The 23,779-nt window shown below is 45.6% G+C and overlaps 1 protein-coding gene across 1 annotated transcript; it reads right to left on the bottom strand.

Moving 5' to 3' along the window:
• Nucleotides 1–807: 807 nt before the first annotated feature.
• On the bottom strand, nucleotides 808–13,220 carry LOC149523231 (butyrophilin-like protein 2). The gene is made up of 5 exons (XM_089770366.1): nucleotides 13,064–13,220; nucleotides 10,602–10,952; nucleotides 9,304–9,654; nucleotides 8,335–8,685; nucleotides 808–1,001 (listed from the first exon to the last, which is right to left on the bottom strand). Exons 1-5 carry the CDS (start codon nucleotides 13,134–13,136, stop codon nucleotides 892–894), a joined length of 1,236 nt encoding a protein of 411 aa, XP_089626492.1. The 5' UTR covers nucleotides 13,137–13,220; the 3' UTR covers nucleotides 808–891.
• Between the last annotated feature and the right edge of the window lie 10,559 nt (nucleotides 13,221–23,779).

Below are 23,779 nucleotides of genomic sequence, written 5' to 3'. Positions count from 1 at the left end.
TTATTTATTCACTTTCTCCACGCCACTCATGATTTTAAATACCTCTGTCATATCTCCCCTCAGTCTCCTCTTTTTTAAACTGAAAAGTCCCAGTTGCTTTAGCCTCTCTTCATATGGGACCCGTTCCAAACCCCTAATCACTTTAGTTGCCCTTTTCTGAACCCTTTCCAAGGCCAAAATATCTTTTTTGAGGTGAGGAGACCACATCTGTACACAGTATTCAAGATGTGGGCGTACCATAGTTTTATACTGGGGCAGTAAGATATTCTGTGTCTTATTTTCTATCCCTTTCTTAATAATTCCTAGCATCCTATTTGCCTTTTTGACTGCCACTGCACACTGTGTGGAAGTTTTCAGAGAACTATCCACGATAACTCGAAGATCTCTTTCCTGATTTGTCGTAGCCAAATTAGCCTCCATTATACTGTACTTATAGTTGGGGTTATTTTTTCCAATGTGCATTACTTTACACTTATCCAATGTCAAGTTTCTGGATTTAAGAACATATGAATTAGTGATGACCATACTGCATGAAAACAATGGTTGATCTAGCCCAATATCCTGTCTTCCATCCATGGCCACTGCCAGATATTTCAGAGGAAATAGACAGAACACAACAAACATCCAGAGATCCATCCCTTGTCGTCCAGTCCCAGCATCAGACAGTCAGAGCCGTTTTGTGCTTTCAAAAAATTTCCTGGGCGTTGGAAAATTCTTTCCCGCCCAGTGTTAGCAATAACAATTCTAATTGAACCCTGAGACTTTTGTTATGGTGCCACCTCAGTTTATTCCATTAACAAAGCTATGAGCAATGTAATGTTTGCTACACAATGTAAACACCCTCTTTAGTGCCAATATCCCGTAGACATTTCTGGTTGTTCTGCTCTTCTGTTATTCTGCCTTCTTCTTCACGTTATGCTTCTTAGTTCTCTTAGCTGGAGCTTTCCTGTGACCTTGGCCGGCTCTTCTGAATTCTCCTCCCCTCTGTCTGTTTCCTGTTGCTGAGAGGGAAGGAGCAATGACACATATGAGACCCCCTTCACACATACCAAAACATAAAATCAATCACCGATCACACTCCACTGGGTCGCAATGCGGAAGGAAAGTCGACAGGAGGGTTTCTGCTGTCAACTCCAGCAATGGGAATGCTGAGGTAAGTCAAACTAAAGTTTGTTGACTCCAGCTATACTATTCATGCAGATGGAGTTGTATTCCTTAGTTCAAATTTGTCCCCACTGTAGGTCTGGCATAACAGTGAACCTTCTGACAGAGACCTCAGCACCAGAACTAGGGGAATATAGGAAGTGGTGGGGGTGTTCTGGTCAACATATACATTTTTGAAGGAGTCAAATCTATTTTTGCATTAAATTCAATGAATTCTTTCCATTACAATCATTTTCTAAATGGGCAAAATGTTTTGCTTCAACTTTTCAATTCAATATGACGTATCCATCTTAAATTTGTCCATTTTAAAATAAAGAAACACAAAAATGGATGAAAATCCCTCCATAAGGCCAAATTGGGAAAGGAGGAGATGTGAAAAAAAATTATTGAATGAACTGAAAAAAATGAGTTCTTTGATTTAATGCCCAATTTAGAAAAAAAAAATTCAATTCCAAATGAATCAGATTTATTGGGAAGTGGTGGATTTTTCTAGTTTTTTTTTTCTAAATTGTGAACTGAAATAAAGAGTTTGAAAACATAATTTGAAATCAACTGAAATATTTGAAAGGATTTTTATTCTGAGTTTTTGACATCATTCAGTTGTTATATGTGTCTTTTGCCCTTTCTATGTTTGTGTGTGGGGAGGAAAGTGGCATTAAAATAGCCAACTTTAAAACCAAAACACTGTTTTTAGTTGAAAAGTAGAAAGAATACTGTCACTTTCAGTGATAATATTCCATTATTATCTCAGCTCTCCTAAGCACCAATTAAGCCCTGTTTTGAAGGTTAAGTGGAAGGGTGAGGGTGAGTAGGTCTTGTGTTGGTTCATTGCATTTAGGTGAATAAGGAAAAAAATTAAGATTCTTCCCCAAATTCTGCTGACCTGCAAGACAGACGTCATCTGCCCCTTGCTGATTCTAAAAGGTAATCTCCAATCCATGGGCTGTTATGAAGCTGAAAGACAGGGAACCATGCTTGCTCTCCCCTTTGGGCTCTGCTGACAGCACAGATATGGAACAACCTTTGTGTGGATCATAGATTCCAAGGTAAGGAGGGATCATGCGATCATAAGGTCCAGTGACTCTCATGCAGGAGTACACATCCCAGAGGTCTGCCAGGAGGTACTCAACTAATTTAGATCAGTGATTCTCAACCTGAAGATTTCAGCCCTCAGGAGATGTCACAAGATGGTTTTAGGGGATCATAACTGTGGGGTTGGCATTAGGGAAATGCCTATTGCCTCACAATGCTAAGTTACAGCCTTCATCCTCACCTTCCTGGGATCGCATATCAGTCAAGGCTCACAAGTGAATTACAGGCTCAAGTGTCACATTGAAAGGTAAGGACAATATTCATATTCCAAGCGATTTATTTTATAATTATGTGGAAAAAATGAGCAGATGAGTAATCATTGAATAAGTATGCAGAGACGCTTTTGTATTTTTTATCTGCAAATCGTCTTTAAGTGAGGTGCAACCTGAGGTTTGGCATGACTAGACTGTCACAATTAAAAATTGCACCCTCTTTCCAGTTGGCATTTGTCTAGTCACTGGTTCGTGTTAAACCTTTCTCTGATAGACTGAGGAGTAGACTGTTATGTATTTGTTGCCCTATAGGCACTTATGGCTTTTGATCAAGTCACTCTTTAATCGTCTCTTTGTTAATCTAAATATCTCGGTGAGAGAGATTTTCTAATCCCTTCCTCATTCTCATGGCTCTTCTTTGAACCCTCTCCACTTCATCTGTCTTCAGTTATGGGCAGTAGAACTGGACACAGGATTCCAATTCTGTCCACACCAGTGCCCAAGTCAGAGGTAAAATAACCTCTCTCTTAATACTCCAGATGCTCCCGCGTATGCTTCCCAGGATTGTGATCTTCTGATTATCCACCACAACCCATAATTCTTTATCAGAATCCCTGTTTCCCAAGATAGAGTCACCCACCCTGTAATTTTGGCTCGTGTTCTTTGTTCCTAGAGAGGCAGCAGCATCAGATTGCCCTTCGACAGGCAGAAAGGCGGGAATGATGCTTACCAAATGTGCCAGGGCTAGATCCACAAAGGGATGTGAGGCTTACCTAGCACTTTAGGTGCCTGAGTCCAAAATCTAGATCTTCCAAATTTCCACTCAGTCACTGCCCACTCATGTAAATGCCTGAATTCCTCCAGATACCTACATTTCTGCTGGTGAAGTACACCAGGTTCCTACATTTCTAGTTATGAGCTCATGCACCCTCATCTCATCTCTAGTTTCCATCACCAACATAGTGGCCAGGTCTTTGCATGGGCCCCAAATTGGGTGTCCTCCCCATCTATCCCACCAGAACATACTTTCTAGATCAGACCCTAAACTAAAATCAGCCATAGGAAGAAGTTGCTGTGATTGGTTCATGTGTTCAGTCCCATCATGGGCCCCCCAGAATTCAAGCACAGAGACAGATGGCTATTTAGTTATTTATACACAATAGAATACCCTTGACAGGAGAGAGTGAGGGAGCCCTGGAGCAGGTTGCCCTGTAGCCTTGTGTTTAGAGCACTGGTGTTGTGATCTGCATTTAAGTCCTTGGCCTACATCATACATGGCAGGGACTTAAACCCAAACCATTACCATCCCATACGAGTGCTCTACCTAAGGTGAAAGGGAGGTACTAAGTCCTCTGCTGACTTAACTAAGATACCCCATTCCTTTTGAGGGGTAGGACACTCCTTTCTGCTTGGTGTTGCCAAGTGAGTAGCTTAGGTAGTTCCCCACTCAACCTGCTGATTTCTGTAGATCTCATTCTGAAGGGTATGCATGTGTTCATTTTAAACAAAATGTGGTTTGGAAAATAGGTATGGATAAAGAAGCATGCTGTGGCTCACCACCCTAGGAACAGTCTAGAAAAGGCCAAGGGGAGGGGCGTGAACTCAACATGTGGAGTGGAGAAGTACAAGCATGTGACAAACAAAGCCATAAATGGAAAGGTTGAATCTGATTGGTTTAGAAGTTTGTGTTATGTAACCTGTAACTGCCATGTGCTATAAAACAGCAAGGGGAGGGGCTCCTTGCTCGAGGGGCTCTGACTCATTTTAGTACCAGGAGCTCTCCCTTTGTGCACATTGAATAAAGTCTTGTTGAATTGAATTGAATTGAATTGAATTGAAGACCCTTGATTCTGCCCAGCACCTGACTCTCTGGGAACCGCAAAATCCCAAAAGTTTCTTGGCGCAGCGAGCAGGGTGAGAAATATCCTTCAGGATCAAGACCTACAATCAAATTAGAGGGTGATTTTGTTCATTTTTCATTTGGTTGTGTGTCCCTGACCTGACTGGTGACTCTCACACCTTTTGTAGTAAGTGAATCTGGGTGTTGGGGAATTTAAGGGGTTTGTTGCAGTTTTGAAACATTTTGGTTGCAGTCTTAAGACACTGTACTTATGTATTAAAGGTTGAATGTATTGTTTAATTCTGTTACCAAAACTGCAGTTAATTAAGTGTTAATAAGGTCAATTATAGCTCCTAATAAATACAAGGAAGTGGTGTTAGTGAGGTCTAAGAATTGTTCTTAGCCCCAAAACCAAATGGGAGAGCTGAAGGGTATGCATGTGTTCATTTGAAACAAAATGTAGTTTGGAAAGTAGATATGCATAAAGAAGCATGCTGTGGCTCACCACCCTAGGAACAGTCTAGAAAAGGCCAAGGGGAGGGGGGTGAACTCAACATGTGGAGTGGAGAAGTACAAGCATGTGACAAACAAAGCCATATATGGAAAGGTTGAATATGATTGGTTACAAGTTTGTGTTATGTAACCTGTTATGTAACTGCCATGTGCTATAAAACAGCAAGGGGAGGGGCTCCTTGCTCAAGGGGCTCTGGCTGATTTTAGTACCAGGGGCTCTCCCTTTGTGCACATTGAATAAAGTCTTGTTGAATTGAGTTGAAGTATGGAAGACCCTTGATTCTGCCTAGCACCCGACTCTCTGAGAACTGCAAAATCCCAACAATTCTTAGGAGCCAAACATTCCCCATACATGCTTGGAAGCCTGGGTACCCAATTTGATGTTATGGATCCCACTAGATAGTAAGACACCCAAGCAATAGGTTCTGCAATGTTGAATCCAAGTCCCCTTTGTGGATCTAGCCTTTGACGGTCAGCACAAGAAAATGCTGTTCTCTCCCTGTTCTCCATATAGCTTCTGCAGGACCAGGCCTTCCTTCTTTTGCAGAGCCAGTAGGTGTGGAGGGGAGGGAGATACTAAAAATCCACACACCAAACCCTTTGCTAAGGTGAAGAAAAGGTTGCAGGTGTGTCTCAATTCTGTAAATGTGTATCAATGCTCCAGGACAGCAGAGTTAATAATTAACAGACACTCAGGACATTCTAACTTAACAATAGCACATAAAACAACATGGCCTTGACCCTGTTGAAACCTCTGGGTGCTATTTTAGTGTATTTATAATAAACCATCATAGAAAGTCTTAAATAAGGCATTGTCTCAGTACCCAGATAGCAGTGTCTTAACACCACCCCATTCAATTATATAATGATGTTAGCTATATTTCATTTCCCAGAGCTCTACTTAGGTGAGTCTATTTGTTCATCTGGCACAAAACAAGGTGTTTTGTTGACTTGCCACCTTCAGTTCAAAGCCCAGCTCCTCATACCAGTCCTAAGCAGACATGCAATTGAAACATACCCCTGTAGCAGAGACCTCAGTTCAAGGCTGAAGAGTTCTGCTGATCCCCGTATCTTTCATCCTGTCTCTCTGCTTGGGCACCTCCATTATAAGGGCTCAAATGAATCAATTCTGAGGCTCTACAGAGAAGCCACCTGACTGAGATGTTTGAGGGGGCCCTGACCACTGGCAGTGTGAAACCCAAGATAACGTCTCCTCCAACAGCTCCAGTAACGCAATAAAGAGAGGGAATGGTTGGTACCTGAGCAGTATAAAAACACAACTGTGCTCACCTAGCTCCATAAGCAATATCCATGCACCTCAGAGTGCTCTTCTTCCCCTGAAGCAGGGGAAGAAGCCTGTCTTTAATTTGGACTTGTCAGTTACTGTGTGCATCTATATTACATTAATGGAGATTGCCTATCTCCTAGAACTGGAAGGGACCTTGAAAGGTCATCAAGTCCAGTTCCCTGCCTTCACAGCAGGACCAAGTATCCTCCCTGACAAATTTTTGCCCTAAATCAGCCTCCAAAAGGATTGAACTCACAACGCTGGGTTTAGTATGCTAATGCTCAAAGCACTGAGCTATCCCGCCTATGCCTAACCATAATGCAGAACAAGCTGGGTAGCAAGACCCCATTCTAAGAAAGAACCCTTAGTTTAGGGAGCTGTGAGTCAAGTCACCATGAGTTCTGGGCCTAACTTTTACTCAGCTTTCAAACAAGTCGGCTGCGTCTAGACTGGCAAGTTTTTGCGCAAAAGCAAATGCTTGCATAAAAACTTGCTAGCTGTCTACACTGGCCACTTGAATTTGTGCAAGAACACTGACGATCTAATGTAAGATTGTCAGTGTTCTTGCACAAATACTATGATGCTCCCGCTCAGGGATAAGCCCTCTTGCACAAATGTATTTGCGCAAGAGGGCCAGTGTAGACAGGTAAAAACTTTTTGCGCAAAAAAGCCCCGATGGCAAAAATGGCAATCGGGGCTTTCTTGCGCAAAACCACGTCTAGATTGGCACGGATGCTTTTCCGCAAAAAGTGCTTTTGTGCAAAAGCGTTCGTGCCAATCTAGATGCTCTTTTCCACAAATGCTTTTAACGGAAAAACTTTTCCATTAAAAGCATTTGCAGAAAATCATGTCAGTCTAGATGTAGCCATCAAGTTTGAGCTGGACAGTAGGAGGTTCTAGGTTCAAATATTACATGCAGCAGATGGAGGGGGGAAATAGTGTATGGTCAATCAATGAAAACTGTAGCTGCTGCTGTGTGCGTGTGAAAATTCTAGGGGAAGATGTCACTCTTCCAGGGCCATCAGCTGGTGTGGACTCTGAACATGGGTGTGCTGTAGGAATGGTTCACTGCTCCTCTGATGTGTGTTTCTCTTGGGCTATGTCTACACTGGCGGCTTCTTACACAAGAACATCTTGCACTAGTGTTCTTGTGCAAGAAGTCTTGCGCAAGAAAACATCTACACTGCCATGTGCGAGCTGTGCTTTTGCGCAAGAGCACCCATGGCAGTGTGGATGCTCTCTTGCACAAGAAAGCTCTGATGGCCATTTTAGCCATTGTGCTTTCTTGCGCAAGAAATCCCTGCCAAGCGTCCACACTGCCCTCTTGCGCAAGAGCTCCTGCGCAAGAGGGCTTACATCTGTTAAAAAAGAGCATAGCTCTTGCGCAAGGAGCCCTCTCTTACCACGCCGTACTGTAAATTTACTTGCACAAGGGCGGGTGGGCAGTGTGGATGCCCTCAGATTCTTGTGCAAGAACAGTTGTACTTGCACAAGAAGCCGCGAGTGTAGACATAGCCTTGCAGTGTAAGAAAAATTTGAGCAAAAATTTGGATAGACCTAGAGAGATTAAAATTAAAACTGAAACAAAAAATTGCTGCTACAAGGGGTGTTTAATTTCACACTAATACGATTTCAAAATGGCGGCCAGATGCGATTATGCTAATTAAGCACGGGATATTTGAATCCCGTGCTTCATTAGCAATTTCAGTACAGTACATTTGCATCCCTATGTTGAGATAGGGAGCAAGTGTAGACATACCCTCAGTTAAGTAGGGTGCATTGCACGTGGTGGCTACAAGGAGGAGGGAGAAAAGTTGTTCCTGGCCTCTGAGGACAGGACAAGAAGCAATGGGCTTCAACTGCAGCAAGGGAGGTTTAGGCTGGACATTAGGAAAAACTTCCTAACTGTCAGGGTGGTAATCTCCATCTCTGGAGCTATTTAAGAGCAGATTAGATAAATGTCTATCAGGGATGGTCTAGACAGTACTGGGTCCTGCCATGAGAGCAGGGGACTGGATTTGATGACCTCTCGAGGTCCCTTCCTGTCCTAATATTCTATGATTCTATGACTGTCAAGACACTTGCATGACTTAGACCCCTGTTCCTTCTTGTTATAATTCCATCAGATTCAATGGCCTATGCCAGGGGCAGGTCTGGCACCTTCCTCTCTCTTCTCAAGCCTCACATTGCAGAGCAGTAACAGGGAACAAAACACAAGTATTTACGTGTCAACTCCAGCTCGATGGCCACCTTGTCCTTCCAGTCCCCAGCTGCCACACTGCAGAGATATTTCCCTCTGTCGGGGAGCTGGATGTTGTTCAGCTTTAGAGACATGTTGCCCTTAGTCCACTCAGTGCTGAAGACCTCCATCGCACCCCAGGATCTTTCATTCTGCTGGTCCTCACTGAACCTCCCATTGTAGAGGATTTTGACTGGTTTCTTAGAGGGCTGGATGAGGGTCCATTGGACAGTGATGCTTGTAGGAATAATGGTGTCTGAGAGCTGGCAGGGCAGGATCACGTCCTTTCCAATAACCCCAATAACAGGGTGACTTGGGGGGAGGATTCTGAATTTGCCTGTGTGGATTTTAGAAATGAACATATAAAGGATTTTTCATTTGAAACTCATTTTTCTCCTTTTTTGGCAGCTACAAAAACCAATGAAATAAAATAAAATTAAAAAGTAGTTTTGAATCTACCAACATTTTGTGAGCCACCTCAAAATATTTTTGTGGTTTTACAATTGATTTTTATGTTGGGCATTTTGGATTTTTCTTCATCACTCCCTCCTCCCCCTTTTATAAACACCATCAAGAGGTAAAATCCAAGTTTAAAGTCAAAATATAGAAAAGAAAAGCTTAAAAACACAATGACCAAAATTAAATCTTTCAACTCTTTGCAAAAGACAACTTCTCAACCAAAGCTATTTGCTGAAGATGGGTGAGTAAATAGTTTTTGGAAAAGACATCTTTTGGCAAAAAAAACACCAAAACATTTCTGCTCAGTTCTAATGGGAATATTGACACTCAGAGTTTCTGTTATGAATAGCCCTCTGTTTAGATGTTGAGACATCACATATAGCACCAAACTTGCAATTTTTCCATACTTGTCTCCACCTTTCAGACCTTCACCTATAAAGCAAATGTTAAAGATTTAGCACGTATTTATCATAAACAAAGAGGCTGATTCACCAACCCGTTACATCCAGTTCCACCACCATCTCATCATACCAGCTGTCAGAATCCAGGCTGCAGATGTATTCTGCTTTGTCAGAGGCCTGGACGTGCTTGAGCTTCAATGAGAGGTTCCCCTGAGTCATTTCAGTGAAGAACAGCTCCGTTCGATCCTGGTATTTCTCCACTTCTGATTCTGCCTGGATTCCTCCATTGTAGGAGACTTCATGGACTAGTGCTGATGATCTTAACAGCTTCCACTGCACTTTGAAGCTTCCAGATAACGTAGTGACTGAGAGCTGGCATGGGAGGATGATGTCTGCTCCAATGACTCCAATAACAGGGTTGTTGGGAGGAAGGATTCTGTAGGGAGCTGTCAGGAGAGAGCAATACATGTGTTTCACGAGGCATACCTGCGCCGGTCGACAAAGGCTTCCTTGTCGATCGCGGCATGTCTAGACTGCCCCGACCTGCCGACAAACAGCTGATCATCAGCTGGTCGTCAGAGCATGGCAGCCATTTTAATTTAAATGAAGCCGTGATTATTTAAATTGCGGCTTCATTTCCCTATGCTGGGTAGCCTAATCTACATGCCTCTGTTGTCAGAGGCATATAGCTTAGACGTACCCTGAGAGGAGGACCCAGTGTGGGAGGGGTTTGGAGAATGACCCCACCCCAGGTTATTGATGGTTCTTGTCCATCAGGCTGGGCCGGAATCCTGACCTAGACTTTGTAACAGGATCAAAGGGTTCGCCGTGACAGTGAGGCTTGGCCTAGTCAACCCGCATGACAGGGGCAGCTAGGCCAAGGCTGAGTGAGCACTGCAGCAACCCCACAAGCCAGGCCACAAAGCCACTCACCTAGCTGCCTGCCCTCTCGTGAGGAAGGGGAGGCCGGGCCAGATGAGAGCTGCATTGTGATCCTTTGAACCAGGTCTCAGTGCCTCTTGTTTGGAGGCCCATCTTCACAATGGGCGGGACAAAACTCCCCTCCTATCCCGCCACTGCTGGCAGCTCTGGGAGGCATTTCTTCCAGTGACAGAGTCTTTTAAAAAGGAGGTAGAATCACCTACCAGATTTACAACCGGCCCTCAGAAGAAAGTGACACATTTACTTTTGTTTTGTGGCCTTGACCTATCAGTTCCATTCACATGGAGATTTGGCTCATTAAATGATTCCACTGCTTCAGTCCCTGGGATTCCCATCTCCCAAATAATTGGAGCTGGGTCTGGGATGGATTTGGCCCCTTGTTGTCTCCCATTGCCAGACTCTAGAAGATTTACGATTATCTTGCTGTAAAACCAGAAACTGTTTCACTGACCCGTCACCTCCAGTTCAATGTAGGCTTCTCCATGCCAGTCTGAGACATCAACCCGGCAAGTGTATTTCCCTTTGTCAGTCACCCGGATGTTCTTCAGCATCAGGGAGAGATTTCCTTTGCTCAGCTGAGAGGTGAAGAACTCTGTGCGGCCCTGGTACCCCTCGCCCTGCCTTTCTCTTTGGCTTCCTCCATTATAGGAGCTCACTTCTATGCTCTTGAAAGGTCTCACAAGTGTCCACTGGACAGCAGGGCTGAGAGGGACCCTCAGAGATGACAGGGAGCAGGGTAGGATAGCATCTTCTCCAGCGACTCCAATGACAGTGTTGTCAGGGGAATGGATTCTGAACTGGCCTGTATGGAGACAGATACATATTTCATGTGCTTTGCGTAGTTCCCTATGGAATGCAGATGTGGACTCTTATGGGGACCCTGTCCAAACCCAAATGGAGGCAGCTAGACATGTCAATTCACTCGTAAAGACAGTTCCAATCCATGACTTACAATCTTGGGATATGCTGGATCTCTCTTCAAAGCACACTAAATATTATAAAATGTATTCACCAGTGTCGGAGCCAGCAATGTGTCCCTTGTTTAATGGACTAAACAGTCAGATTATCTCTCTGCTCTGATTTATTTTAGCAATTTATGATTATTTAAAAGAAAACATTTGAATGAGCCACATATTTAAAGACAGAAATTATTTTTTAATCTTCCATTATGTTTTTCCCATCAAAATCTAAAGAGACAAATATCTATCTAGCTTCATATTACATGCCCTTCTATCAATCTACCTGTCTACCTCTGAACTTCTCTGTGCATCCCCCATTTACTTACACCTGCAAGTATATTGATGAATTTTGAAGGATAAATATTTGTGCTGAAAAGGCACAGAGTCACAGGGATTTGGATGCTATATCAAACAATGTGTCTTTTCTCTCTACTCTGTTGTACTTCCCTCCTTGCCTTAATCTTCTATTTCCTCAATCAGTCTATATAAATGCATATTGCATTTTCCCATCCACAGGTCTGGAATTGCTTTACAAAGGAGTTCAGTATCATTGTACCCATTTTGTAGATAGGCAAACTGAGGGCCCGTGAAGAAACAAATTCACCAATGGACGGGTGTCCATTGTAAAGCATACAGTCATAGGGTTTGAAGAGACCTCAGGAGATCATTGAGTCCAGCCCCCTGCCCAAAGCAGGATTAAATCCCTAGAGGTTTTTAAGCCCCGGCTTGACAAAGCCCTGGCTGGGATGATTTAGTTGGCATTGCTCCTGCTTTGGGTAGGGCGCTGGACTCAATGACCTCCGGAGGTCTCTTCCAGCCCTAGGATTCTATGATCCCAGTCAGGACTTTGTCAAGCCGGGACTTGGATGCAGATTCTACCACCTCCCTGGGGAACCCATTCCAGTGCTTCACCACCATCCTAGGGAAATAGTTTTTCCTAATATCCAACCTAGATCTCCCCCAGTGTAACTTGAGACCATTGCTCCTTGTTCTGCCATCCGTCACCACTGAGAACAGCCTCTCTCCATCCTTTCCGGGTAATATCAAATCCCTCCTCATTCTCTTCTTCTGCAGACTAAATAAGCCCCAAATCCCTCAGCCTCTGCTCACAGGTCATGTATTCCAGACCCCTCATCCTTTTAAAGCACACAGAAGTAGAACTTCATTCTCTGGGACACTTTCCAGAACCCAGTCTGTTGACTCCACTCTGCTAATTGCTAGATAGGTAGATTCTTGGGAAAGTTTCAGCCTGTGTCGTACTTCGGGTCAGTGCATGTGACCACACTGGTCCCTTCTGACCTTGGAAGCTGAATAATATCTGTTTCACTATTTTGTGTTTGACTAGCTGCCACACCTTGGGATGGACAGGACAAAATCACACTTGTGGTAAATTCTCTGACCATAGGATTAGACTCTCATTTTCTGAAATGAAAACTCTTGCTCTTAACAATAAAACAAAAACATAGGCCTTTAGGATCTAAGGCCGGGCCACTTAGTCGGTCCTTCTTTGTAACCCAGACATAAATCAAGCCCAATACTATGTGCATATTTTTTTATAAAAACACTCAATCCTGACATAAAAATCCACCACATCCTTTAGTTCCAGTGATTTGTCTCCCTCACAGACAGAGATTTGTGTCTTATTTCTAGTATGAATAGATGATCATAATGGTCATCCATTGGCTTCCAGCCAATGGATAATAATCTGCCTCTGAATACTAAAAAGCCTTTTCTTACCACAAATTTCCCTGGGTTACTCCTGGATAATGGCAAAATATCACCTTAACCTTATTTTGGTAAAATGAAATAGAGTGAGCTCCTGAAATCACTTATTTCATGATGTGTGTTCCAGATCTCAGATCCATCACTCTTGGTGCTAATGATTTTCTGTGCTCCTAAGCAACGATTAGATGAATTGCGTTTTACAATCCGTGTGGCATAGAATTCTCATTACCTGTTGCCAGATGGGCTATTTGTAGAAAGGTCAGAATCTGAATTGTTGTCCCCGATGGAAATAAAGGACCCATCACTGAGCAGGAGCTGGAGACATTTGGCTTTCAAATTACCAGCAGGACATCAAGGGTGCAACTTCCAGCGTCTGATGTTGTCCGCCTCCCCTGGTGAGCAAATGCAAACCATAAAGTGACAGCAGTGAGGGTAGGCAACAGGCCCACACTATAGCAAGGACATGAAGAGCAGGTTATAGAAAGAACCCACTGAGTCTAAAGGCAGTTTTACCCTCCACTTCCACAGGAACAGGCCCATTCTCTTACCACACACATGGAGCAAACATATTCTTTACATGCCCTGTCAAATGTTCATTGATTTCTGTGGGAATTGCAGCAGGAACTTCAGTGTCTCCCAGAGGGGCGAGATAACCACAAGGCTATAGGGACAGTCTCTCCGGCTCAGTGAATATTTAACTGTTTCAACAAGAGAACCCAGCTATAAAATGTGCAGTTGCCCACTGATGAAGGCAGTTTCTTGGCCTTCTCCACTCTCTTTGTGGTTTTTTTTGTTGTTGTTGGTTTTGAAAAGGGCTGCCCTCACTTACGGACACAGCACCAATTGAGAATTGACAGCCCAGCATCCTAAGCAGAGCTAGGAGCCTCCCCCTGCGCTGGAGTTAAGGTATCTACCTTTCGAGGAAGGGGCTTTGACCATCCCATTCTCTTCTGCGCTTCCTCCTGCTAGTGTAGCCCATACCCCACCCTGCTTTCTGTTTTTTTTGTAGATCCCCTTCCTAGTGCCTCTCCCTCCCCCTGCATTGTATAGGGACCCTGGGCAGCTCACACAACACTGAAGATCCCACTGGGCAGCAGGACATCTAGCAGCTAGGTGCTGCAATTCTGAGCTTATATTTTATTTGTGGGTCTGGCCCTCGCTGCCCTTCAGGGCTGAGCAGACTCAGTTTACAGGGTTCTGAGCCAGGGTGCATAAGAATGAAAATGATTCTTCTCTGTGTTACTGCAGAACAAAATGGTTCCCTGTTCTGCTGGGAAACAACCTACTTAGTTTCTTGCCCCTAAATTTAAAATTATAGTAAATCAGATCAGTACCTACATTTATTGAACCAGTACCAATAACAAAGTTGGCCCAGCTTTGGTTCTATGTGGTAGCTCCCTAACTGTATAGAAAATAAATTGGCACCTAAAGTTTGTTGTTAAAAGGAAATAGCAATCGCAAACCCATATGCAAGAGAAACGAAATACAGCAATTAATTAAGTTGAACAAGTGTTAAAACCAGTTAGCATTTCATTTTCATCGCCTGTGACCCTGAGCCAGCGGGATTTAAACAGCCAGCAGGCTAAGTGACCCAAGATCAACCCTTGACAATATAGTACATAGGTACTGAATTGGTAAGCAGGGTCATTTCTTGTAAACAGTAATCATAGCTATGTAAATGGACTACGGTAATTCCTTTGAAATGCAAGCCTATATTGTCATAGAATGAGAAGTAAATACTAATTGTTTTTTTCAGTTCATGTCTGTAATATTTCATTTTTATATTCTATTGAATCAGAGATCAAAAAGGGAATATTAGCAAATTGGCAACATTTGGGTATAATAATATCATTGTTTTTATTATTTCTTGAAGTTTGTAATAAATTACTTGTGAATCTTTGAATGGTAAATTGCCTTACACCAATCAGTGCAACTAATGACCTGAGTATATGCAGGAAATTCGGACTATTGCTTCAAAAGCCACAATATGTGTTACCTATTTTTCTTCCAAAAGACACCTGCTGTGACCTGCTTACAAGAGGCTATCGTAACCTGCTAGAGAACTATTAAAGAACATGGGAACCTAGAATCATAGAATTATAGCTCTTTTTTATGTCTGTTCTGGTTAAGCTTCAGAGAAAGATTAAGACCCAAGTCTGAGGTGTTTAGATACTCTGCACTGTCCCTGCAAATTCTTATGGAAGAATTTGAACAAACTTTGTGTGTGGATGACCTATTCGCCTATAACCTACTAGCTGGACTTACCTGGCATTGCTTGGGAAAACGAAGGAACAACATTTAGAAAATGTAGGAAAGGAGGGGACCCTGAGCCAGGGACCCTCCAGATCCACAGACCATGGGGGCTGATGGCTCCTGGCCCACACCTGACCCTCTGAGAGCAGCAGGACCCTCCTCCCCCAGGACCAAGCAGCCAGCTTCCAGGAGAACAGTACACAGCTATGCGGCTAGTAGCAAGGGGACTTCTCTTTGCAAGGTTGGCTCAGGGATCCACCTGCCCTGCCTTGGCAAGCAAAAGCTCAGAGCTCACATCTAACCCCGAAGGTTGGAACGAGACACAGAAGCGCCCCACTCACAGTACGAACAGCAGCCGGCTGGCTTCACAGCAGTGTAATGCATCGAGGGTTTAACCCGGCCCCTCTGCCCTGTGCTGCAGCAGGCACATGGATTCCTTCTGCTCAGATAAGCCCAGCGAGCTGAGCAGAAAGGCTGGCTGGCTTTGGTTTTGGTTTCTGGAGTGGGGAGTGGCAGGTAGGGAGTGACCCCAGTAGGAGGGGAGGTTAACGTGGGAGGGGCATCCCAGCTTGCGCCAGGGGCTGCAGGTGCCGTGGGAGGCAGAGCAGGTGCCCAAGCCGTTGTGCGCACTGTGTTGGGTGTGGGGGGGGGGGCAGGAAGAGGGTCGGTTATGTAACCTCACGGGTGGGAGGGGACGAGTTCTGGAGAGGCTAAATGAGGGAGGGGCACCCCAGCTCATGCCCAGGGCCGCAGGTGCCATAGGGGGCAGGACAGGACCCCGATTGGGTCCAAAAGTACCTTAAAACCTTCTCCTGGAGGAAAGGTTATCCCATGCAAAGTTTGGTTGCGGTAGCTCGTATAGTGTCCAAGTTATTAGCACACAAACATTCTCCTTTATATATTAGATAGGGTGGACAGATGTGGTGGAAGAAAATCAGATTCTCTGTCTATGTGGGGCACAGGCCAGCAGTTAGGGAGGTGGCGGGCAAAGGTTGGGGAGGAGCGGGGTGCTATCTATGTGGGGCACAGGCTGGCAGTTAGGGAGGTAGCAGGGGAGGTATGAGGAGGAGCGGGGCATCGTCTGTGTGGGGCACAGGGTGACTTTTAAGGAGGTGGCGGGGAAGGGCGGGGAGGAGCGGGAAGCTGTATGCGGCGCAGGGTGGCAGTTTGGGAGGTGGCGGGAGAGGGGTGGGGAGGAGCAGGGCACTGTCTGTGTGGGGCACAGGCCAGTAGTTAGGGAGGTGGTGGGGAAGGGGGGTGGCAGCGTGCAAAAGAGCCAAACGTACTCTCCCTTCCTCCTTCTCTCTCTCCATACCTTGTGTCTGGCCCGGCGCCATGAGGTTTAACTGTTAATTCGAAGTAAGGGGTTTATTTCGGAATCGCCCTTCTCTGCTGCATGTAGACGCAGGCAGTTATTTTGGGCTAGTCAATTTCCAAAATGGGGACAGCACGGTAACATGCTAATGAAGCACGGGATATTTAAATCCTGCACTTCATTTGCAATTTCGGTCATCCTCATTAGCCTCCTTACTTCGAACTAGGGGGCTAGTGTAGATGTACCCTTATAGAGTCCAAGTTATTAGAGCACAAACATACAAACATTTTCCTTTATATATTAGATGGAGTTAATTCTGTACAAACTTTCTACAAATCAGCAGTCGTGATCTCTGCTATGAAACTGACCTAAGAATTGTATCCATATCTGTGTGTATAATGATATTTTAACCACAGTACTCTCTGTCCTTTCTTTTAAAATAAATCTGATTTTAGTATATTTATTATACTATACTAATATTAGTACATATATTTAGTATATATTTGGGTAAGATTGGACATACTCATTGATCTGGTGGGTAATGTGTCTGATCTCTTGGGATTGGTAGAACTTTATAGATGGTGAACAAGATTTTACATAATCCTTATCATATTTGACAAGGCTTTGTGGAAGCCCAGGGGACCTGCATTTTCATTTCTGGATAACCAGCCAGGTATTGTAGAAACTTTTTTTTCCTGGCTAGGAGAATCTAATTTATTAGAATAACCATTTATTTAGGGGATTGTTGGCCCCATTCCTTGCAGTTTGTCCTGATTGACCATGGCCCATCTAGTAAACATGGTTATATAGACGAAAAGGGACCATTATGATCATCTATTGTGATCTCCAGCACATTACAGGTCAAAGAAACTTACCCAGCCACTCCTGTAAAAGACCCCTACCCTCTGGCTGAGCTACAGAACTCACATTGTGGTTTACAGACTTTATATTACATAGACGTCACCATTTACACTAGGTGTTGCTGGCAAGAGTAAGTCTCAGATCCTACACTGGGTTCTCAAAGTACAAAAAAAGCTGGGCAAAACCTACACATGACCCATGCTCCCTGCTACAGAGGAAAACTCCCTTATGCTCTCTGCTAATCTGACCTGAAGAAAAATTTCTTTCCAGCCCCAAATATGGTGATCAGTTAGACCTGGACCATGTGGGCAAGACCGACCAGACAGCTATCTGGGAAAGAATTCTCCGTAGTAACTCAGCTTTACCTCCCGATTTAGTGTTCCATTACTGACCATTGGAGACATTTGCTAGAGGCACAGACTGGCTACATTGTAGGCAGTCTTATCATACCATTCCCTCCACAAACTAATGAAACTCAGTTTTTCAGTTATCATTATGGATACTAACAATTCTAATAATGTGTTATAAACTGAATGTTTCACAGCTGGCATTTAAAACAGTAAAGAAAACTACTACTGGGACATACCACCTATTCCCTCAAGTAAAATAAGTTACACCCTCAAAATACTAAATTTCCAAAAGTTTTGAAAGGAAACATTATATGCCAACAACCTAAATTTAAAAGACCACTTAAAATGCACATGCAGTGTTACTGACAGGACAATTTTAATGGATAGCATTGTGTCAGAAGACACGAATCAGAGGAAGATAATAAATACAAAAAATACAAGTACCTATGCAAGGGAAAGCGGAAAGAAAGTAATATGAACATATGACATGAAAATAGCATAGACAGCAAAAATATGTATAGAAGTTCGGACATACGTATTGTATGGGTGATATGGATTGGAGGGAAGCTAATGAAAATATAACGTGAAAATGTATAAGAAAGCGAGTTAGTGATGGCTGAAGTCAGAGGAATACCAGATGAGAAGGTGAAGGAACCAAGCCATAGACAGAAAAAACCCATTATGAAATGTGGGTGAGCTTCCCATTATGGCAGAACTTGGCAAGCTGGGCCCCCTACTGCTTTCTTCTTGTCTGTTTCTTGTTGACATCAGTATCTGTCAAGAAACTGCCAGTGACAACAATTCTGTCTGAATATTTCTAAATAAAGGCAAAAATGGATTAACCCTACATTGGGTGCACTTGTCACTGTTGCAATGCCAGGGCCTGATGTTACTGATCTCCACAAGTTTCCTGCTCATCAAGGCAAGAAAGTTATACCTAAAACTTGCTTTTGTTCAGATTCTGATTTGAGTAAAAATGTTGTCAGGCCGAAATGATTACATATTTGCTTACTCAATGAACATATTCCTTTTGTCCTTCCTGCTCTCCAAAATCAATTCCCCACTGCTAAAAAGAAAAGAAAATATTTATAAGGATTGAATCACCAGTCACTGACACACATGCAAATCAGCTGTAATGTAATGTTAAAATGCATAAGAACTCAAGGTAGCAATGGCTGAAGTCAGAGGAATGCCAGATGAAGTGAGTAGGGTAATATTGGTATAAAACAGAAGAAAGCAGAAGACTCAGACGGATCTTTCTCTCTGGTTCCTTTTATGATTTTTAATAACCAGGAGAGGATTCATCTCCCACATTTGGTTAAAGATTCCTCAGACCTGACGAAGGGCTTTGTGTAAGCCCCAAGTTTGTCTCATTCATCCACAGAAGTTCATCCAGTAAAAGATATTACTTTTCCCACCGTGTCCGTCTAATGCCTTTTACCCACATGACTGCAACTCCATTTCATAAACAATTAATTTGTCTTAAAATCAGGGCAGATGCTGGACACATTTGTTGTGTCAACCCTCCGAGTATAGAGAACTGGAACAATTTTATATACGGTTTATGTATATAAATCCCAGAGGTGTGAATAAAGCCATTCAATGATCAGTATTAAGCTCTTTCAAAATCCTGCTTTGGTTAGAAACAACCACCCGTCTTCACAATGATTAATCTCTCCAGTTCAGAGAAAAGTCTTAAATTCTGTGCAACTGAAACATCAAACACTTGAAAGCAAAATCACTTTTACTTACCAATGATAGGAAGATTAGCCCAGGAAAGGTCTGATTTGTGTGTGTGTCAGACACCTAGGATTGCTGCTGAATTTTTTCTCTGATTTAGCAGTATTTGCTTTCTTACCTACGCAACAGGACCCAGTGACAATAGGACCCTCACACCCTCTGTATGGCATGTGGCTCTTGTGAACCTTTGAGCCTTTTGGGTTATCAGTTATAGCAGTCTGCAAAATGTACTATCATATTCTCCTGTGCATATAGCTATCTATTAACCAGACACCAGCAAATTCGTGAACAATTTTATTGGAAAGAAATACAGGTCAGTTAGTCATGATGTCACTGAATCTGTGACAAGCTGGGCAGGTAACAATGGGATCTGCTTCTACAAAAAGCATAAATCCAAATATTAATGATCATGCGTTGTGGTAATAACTACAGTTTAATGGAGGCGTTTTAATTTAATCCCTAGTTTTGTTCTTGTGTTTTTGCCTTTCACTACAGGATGGCTTGTCTGCTGGCATTGATTCACTTCATCCATTCCCTACTATGTATTCCTTACTTAGTCATTGTTGGAACCTCACTCTCTCCTTGTCTCACGAGACTCACACCATGGTTCAGTCTCCTGAGGACTGAAATGCTTTAGTCTAAGCAATGATTGGGTTAAGCATGGGAGTAACTTGGTGAAATATAATGGCCTTCGTCATGGGGTCAGGCTAGATCAGTGATCATAGAAACATAGACTCATAGAGCTGGAAGGGACCTCAGGAGGTAGTCAAGTCCAGAACCCTGCTCAAGGCAGGACCAATCCCAACTAAATCAACCCAGCCAGGGCTTTATCGAGCTGAGACTTGAAAACCTCTAGGAATGGAGATTCCACCACCTTCCTAGATAATTCATTCCAGTGCTTCAGCAACCTCCTAGTGAAATAGTTTTTTTCCTAATATCCAACCTAGACCACTCCCACTGTAATTTGAGACCATTCTTCCTCCTCCTGCCATCCATCACTACTGTGATCAGCTTTTCTCCACTGGAAGCTCCCTTCAGGAAGTTGAATGCTGCTATCAAATCCCCCCTTACTCTTCTCTTCTGAAGACTAAACAAATCCAGATCCCTCAGCCTCTCCTTGTAGGTCACATGTTCCAGCCTCCAATCATTTTGGTCACCCTCTACTGGACACTCTCTAATACATCCACATCCTTTCTATAGTGGGGGGCCCAGAACTGGACACAATACTCCAGATGTGGCCTCACCAGAGCCAAATAAAGGGAAATAATGACATCTCTGGATCTGCTGGCAATGCTCTTCTTAATGCACCCTAATATGCTATTAGGCTTCTTGGCTACAAGGGTTGACTCATATCCAGTTCTCATCCACTGTAATCTCCAGGTCCTTTTCTGCTACTTAGCCAGTTGGTCCCCAGCCTGTAACAATGCTTGGGATTCTTCCATCCCAAGTGCAGGACTCTACACTTGTCCTTGTTGAACCTCATCAGATTTCTTGTGGCCCAATCCTCTAATCTATCCAGGTCACTCTGGACCCTATCCCTGTCCTCCAGTGTATCTACCTCTCCCCCTACCTTAGTGTCATCTGCAGACTTGCTGACGGTGCTATCCATCCCCTCATGAAAGTCATTAATAAAGATGTTGACCAGTGATAGGGAACCTAGGCTAATGAGAGGGCTACAAGGTTGTTTTAATAACCAAGGGTATGTCTACACTACAGCACTAATTCGAACTAACTTATTAAGCTAACTAAGCTAATTCAACTTAGCATATCTAGACTTAAAAACTAGTTTGAATTAGCGTTTTGCTAATTCGAACTAGCGCGTCCACACCGATTGGATGCTGGGGCGCACTTAAGGGCGGCTGAAACAGGTTCCGGCAGGGCATCAGGTCAGTAGTTGCTTTGTGTGGCTGCTGTCTGAGGCTATCTGAGGCTCGTGCTTAAAAGGGACCCCCCTGGACAGCCGGTTCTCAGCTTTTCCGCTTGCTTGCCTACCTGGCCGAGGGACAGCAAAGCGTTGGTCTCTGCGCCCATCTGTGTCGGTGGTTCCCTTTGGGGATACCGCCCCAGTTGGCAACACGGAGCCAGAGCTCACCCTGGGCTTTCTAGTGCAGTTTTTGGACTTCCTGCTGCAAGCCTGCCAGCAATGGCTGGAGGCTGCCTGGCAGCACCTGGTGCATGTCAGCCCCCTACCTCTCCGCCTGGTCTCCCCGGGGGCTGTGGAGGAGCCGCAGCAGTGCTCGGATGCCAGCGTGCCCCGCCGCATCTGGTGTCTGTACACCAGCAGCGACTGGTGCACTGGGGAGACAGACAGTGGACCAAAACTTCAGGATGAGGAGGGACACCTTCCTGGAGCTCTGTGAGTAGCTTGCCCCTGCTCTGCGGTGACGGGACACTCGCATGAGGCCCGCCATCCCCCTCCAGAAGTGTGTGGCCATTGCCCTCTGGAAGCTCTCCACGCCAGACAGCTACCGATCTGTCGGGAACCAGTTCGGCGTGGGGAGATCCACCGTCGGAGCGGTGCTCATGCAGGTACGGCACTTACCGGTCACTGGGCCAGGGGGGAGAGGGGCTGCAAGGAGGGCATGGGCTGTCTCAGGGAAAATGCAGGGGAGGAGGAGGTGAAAGTGCCCCACACCGGAGGGTTTGTTCTGTCCCGGCTGTACTACATGCCGCCAGGGGGGTTGCTTCTGGGAGTGGGGCGCGGGGCACTGCCAGGGCACGAACACTCCCAGCCACCCGGGCGCCCCACTGATTGGAGCTTTGCTGTGTCTCTCTGCAGGTGGAAAAGGCCATCAACCGGGTGCTGCTCCACAGGGTAGTCCGCCTCGCCGACCCGGACGCCGTCATCTGGGGGGTTGACGCCCTCGGCTTCCCCAACTGCGGAGGGGCCATCGATTGGACGCACATCCCCCATCTGTGCCCTGGAACACCAGGCCTCCCAGTATGTCAACTGCAAGGGGTACTTCTCCGTGCTCCTGCAGGCCCTGTGTGACCACCAGGGCCAGTTCACGGACATTAATGTGGGCTGGTCCGGCAAGGCACACGGGTGTACTGGAATTCCTCCGTGTGCCAGAGGCTGCAGTCTGGGACCTTCTTCCCTGACCGCCATATCAGGGTCGGGGATGTAGACATGCCCGTGTGCCTGGTGGGGGATGCGGACTACCCCCTATAGCTCTGGCCGATGAAACCGTACATGAGGCACCTCAACCCCCCCTGCCAGGCCTTTAATGCCAGGCTGACCAGGGCCCGCATCATGGTGGAGGGGGCCTTCGGGCAACTGAAAGCCCGATTTCGATGCCTCGTCACCCGTGTCGACCTCGCAGAGCACAATATTCCTCCCGTGGTGGCAGCACAATTTGTGGGAGCGGAAGGGGGAGGCTTTCCTGCCAGCCTGGATGGCTGAGGCTGAGCGCATAGCTGGCTGCTACGCTCAGCCCTGCACTGCCGCCATCCGGGAAGCCCAGCAGGGGGCTGTCTGGATCCGGGAAGCCCTGCGGGAGAGCTTCCAGGTAGAGGAGGAGGACTGAACTCTCCCTGCATGCCCCACTGGGGCCTTCTTCCACCCTCCCCCCTTCCCCTCCTTCCTAATGTCAAATAAACACCTGTTTTAACAACAAAAATTTCTTTATTTTACATAACTGGGGTGGGGGGAGGGAGGAGTGATGGGTGGGAGAGGGGAGGGGGGAAACCTGGGAGGAGGGAACTAGAAGGGGGAGGAAGGGAAGGGAAAGCTCAGGCTTGGGGGTCCTGCTGGCTCTCTCGTCTCACAGCACTGTGGGTGCGGGGGCATCGGGGAGGAGTGGGTGTGGAGCAGGAGGGACAGGGGGTGCGGAGAAAGCAGGAGGGGGAGCAGGGGTGGGAGGAGGAGCAAGAGCTGGGACGGCCACAGGGGCCGGAGCAGGAGGAGGCAGGAACCTGTCGACCAAGGTCTGGAGGGGGCCTCTGAGGGCACAGCCCTGTTCCTCCAGCGCCTTCAAACTGCGCTGCCGCAGCCGCAGGTCCTCCCAAACCCAGTGGTCCTGGGTGCGGAGCTGGTGCTCCAGGAACCGCAGGTGCCGCTGCTGGTAGTCCTGGTTCTTGGTGCGCCTGCTGGCCCGGGTGCGGGTGGCTGTTGCAGGCGGGGTGGTGCGCCCTGCAGTCCCTGGTGCTGCGGCTGTGGAGAAACAAGAGCTGTGGTTAATTCTTCCTGGGGACAAGGTGGGTGTAACCCAGCCTCCCTCTGCAAGGCCAGGGCAATTGCATGACACCCAGCTGCTGCTCCATGGTGGGCACAGTCCCTGGGCTCCCTCTCTCCCCACCCCTTCGGGCACATAAGGGGAGCATGATGGTACTCACATGTGGAGCCCTCCCCGGCCTCGGACGACACAGGCAATGTGCTCTGTGGGGTGCCTCGGGGGTCCTGAGCAGGCTCCTTGCAGGCTCCTGG

This window comes from Pelodiscus sinensis, chromosome 18, assembly GCF_052426305.1.
Source record: "Pelodiscus sinensis isolate ZL-2025 chromosome 18, ASM5242630v1, whole genome shotgun sequence".
NCBI lineage: Eukaryota > Metazoa > Chordata > Testudines > Trionychidae > Pelodiscus > Pelodiscus sinensis.
The sequence above is the reverse complement of the archived record's forward strand: the minus strand, read 5'-3'. Positions and strand labels throughout refer to the sequence as shown.

Coding starts and splice junctions, on each gene's coding strand:
- LOC149523231 (XM_089770366.1), bottom strand. CDS start 13,136: ATGGGTCCTTTATTTCCATCGGGGACAACAATTCAGATTCTGACCTTT. Junction 8,686..9,303: donor GGTGGAACTGGATGTAACGG/GTTGGTGAATCA, acceptor AAATCCACACAG/GCAAATTCAGAATCCTCCCC. Junction 1,002..8,334: donor CATCGAGCTGGAGTTGACAC/GTAAATACTTGT, acceptor CTTCCCTCTCAG/CAACAGGAAACAGACAGAGG.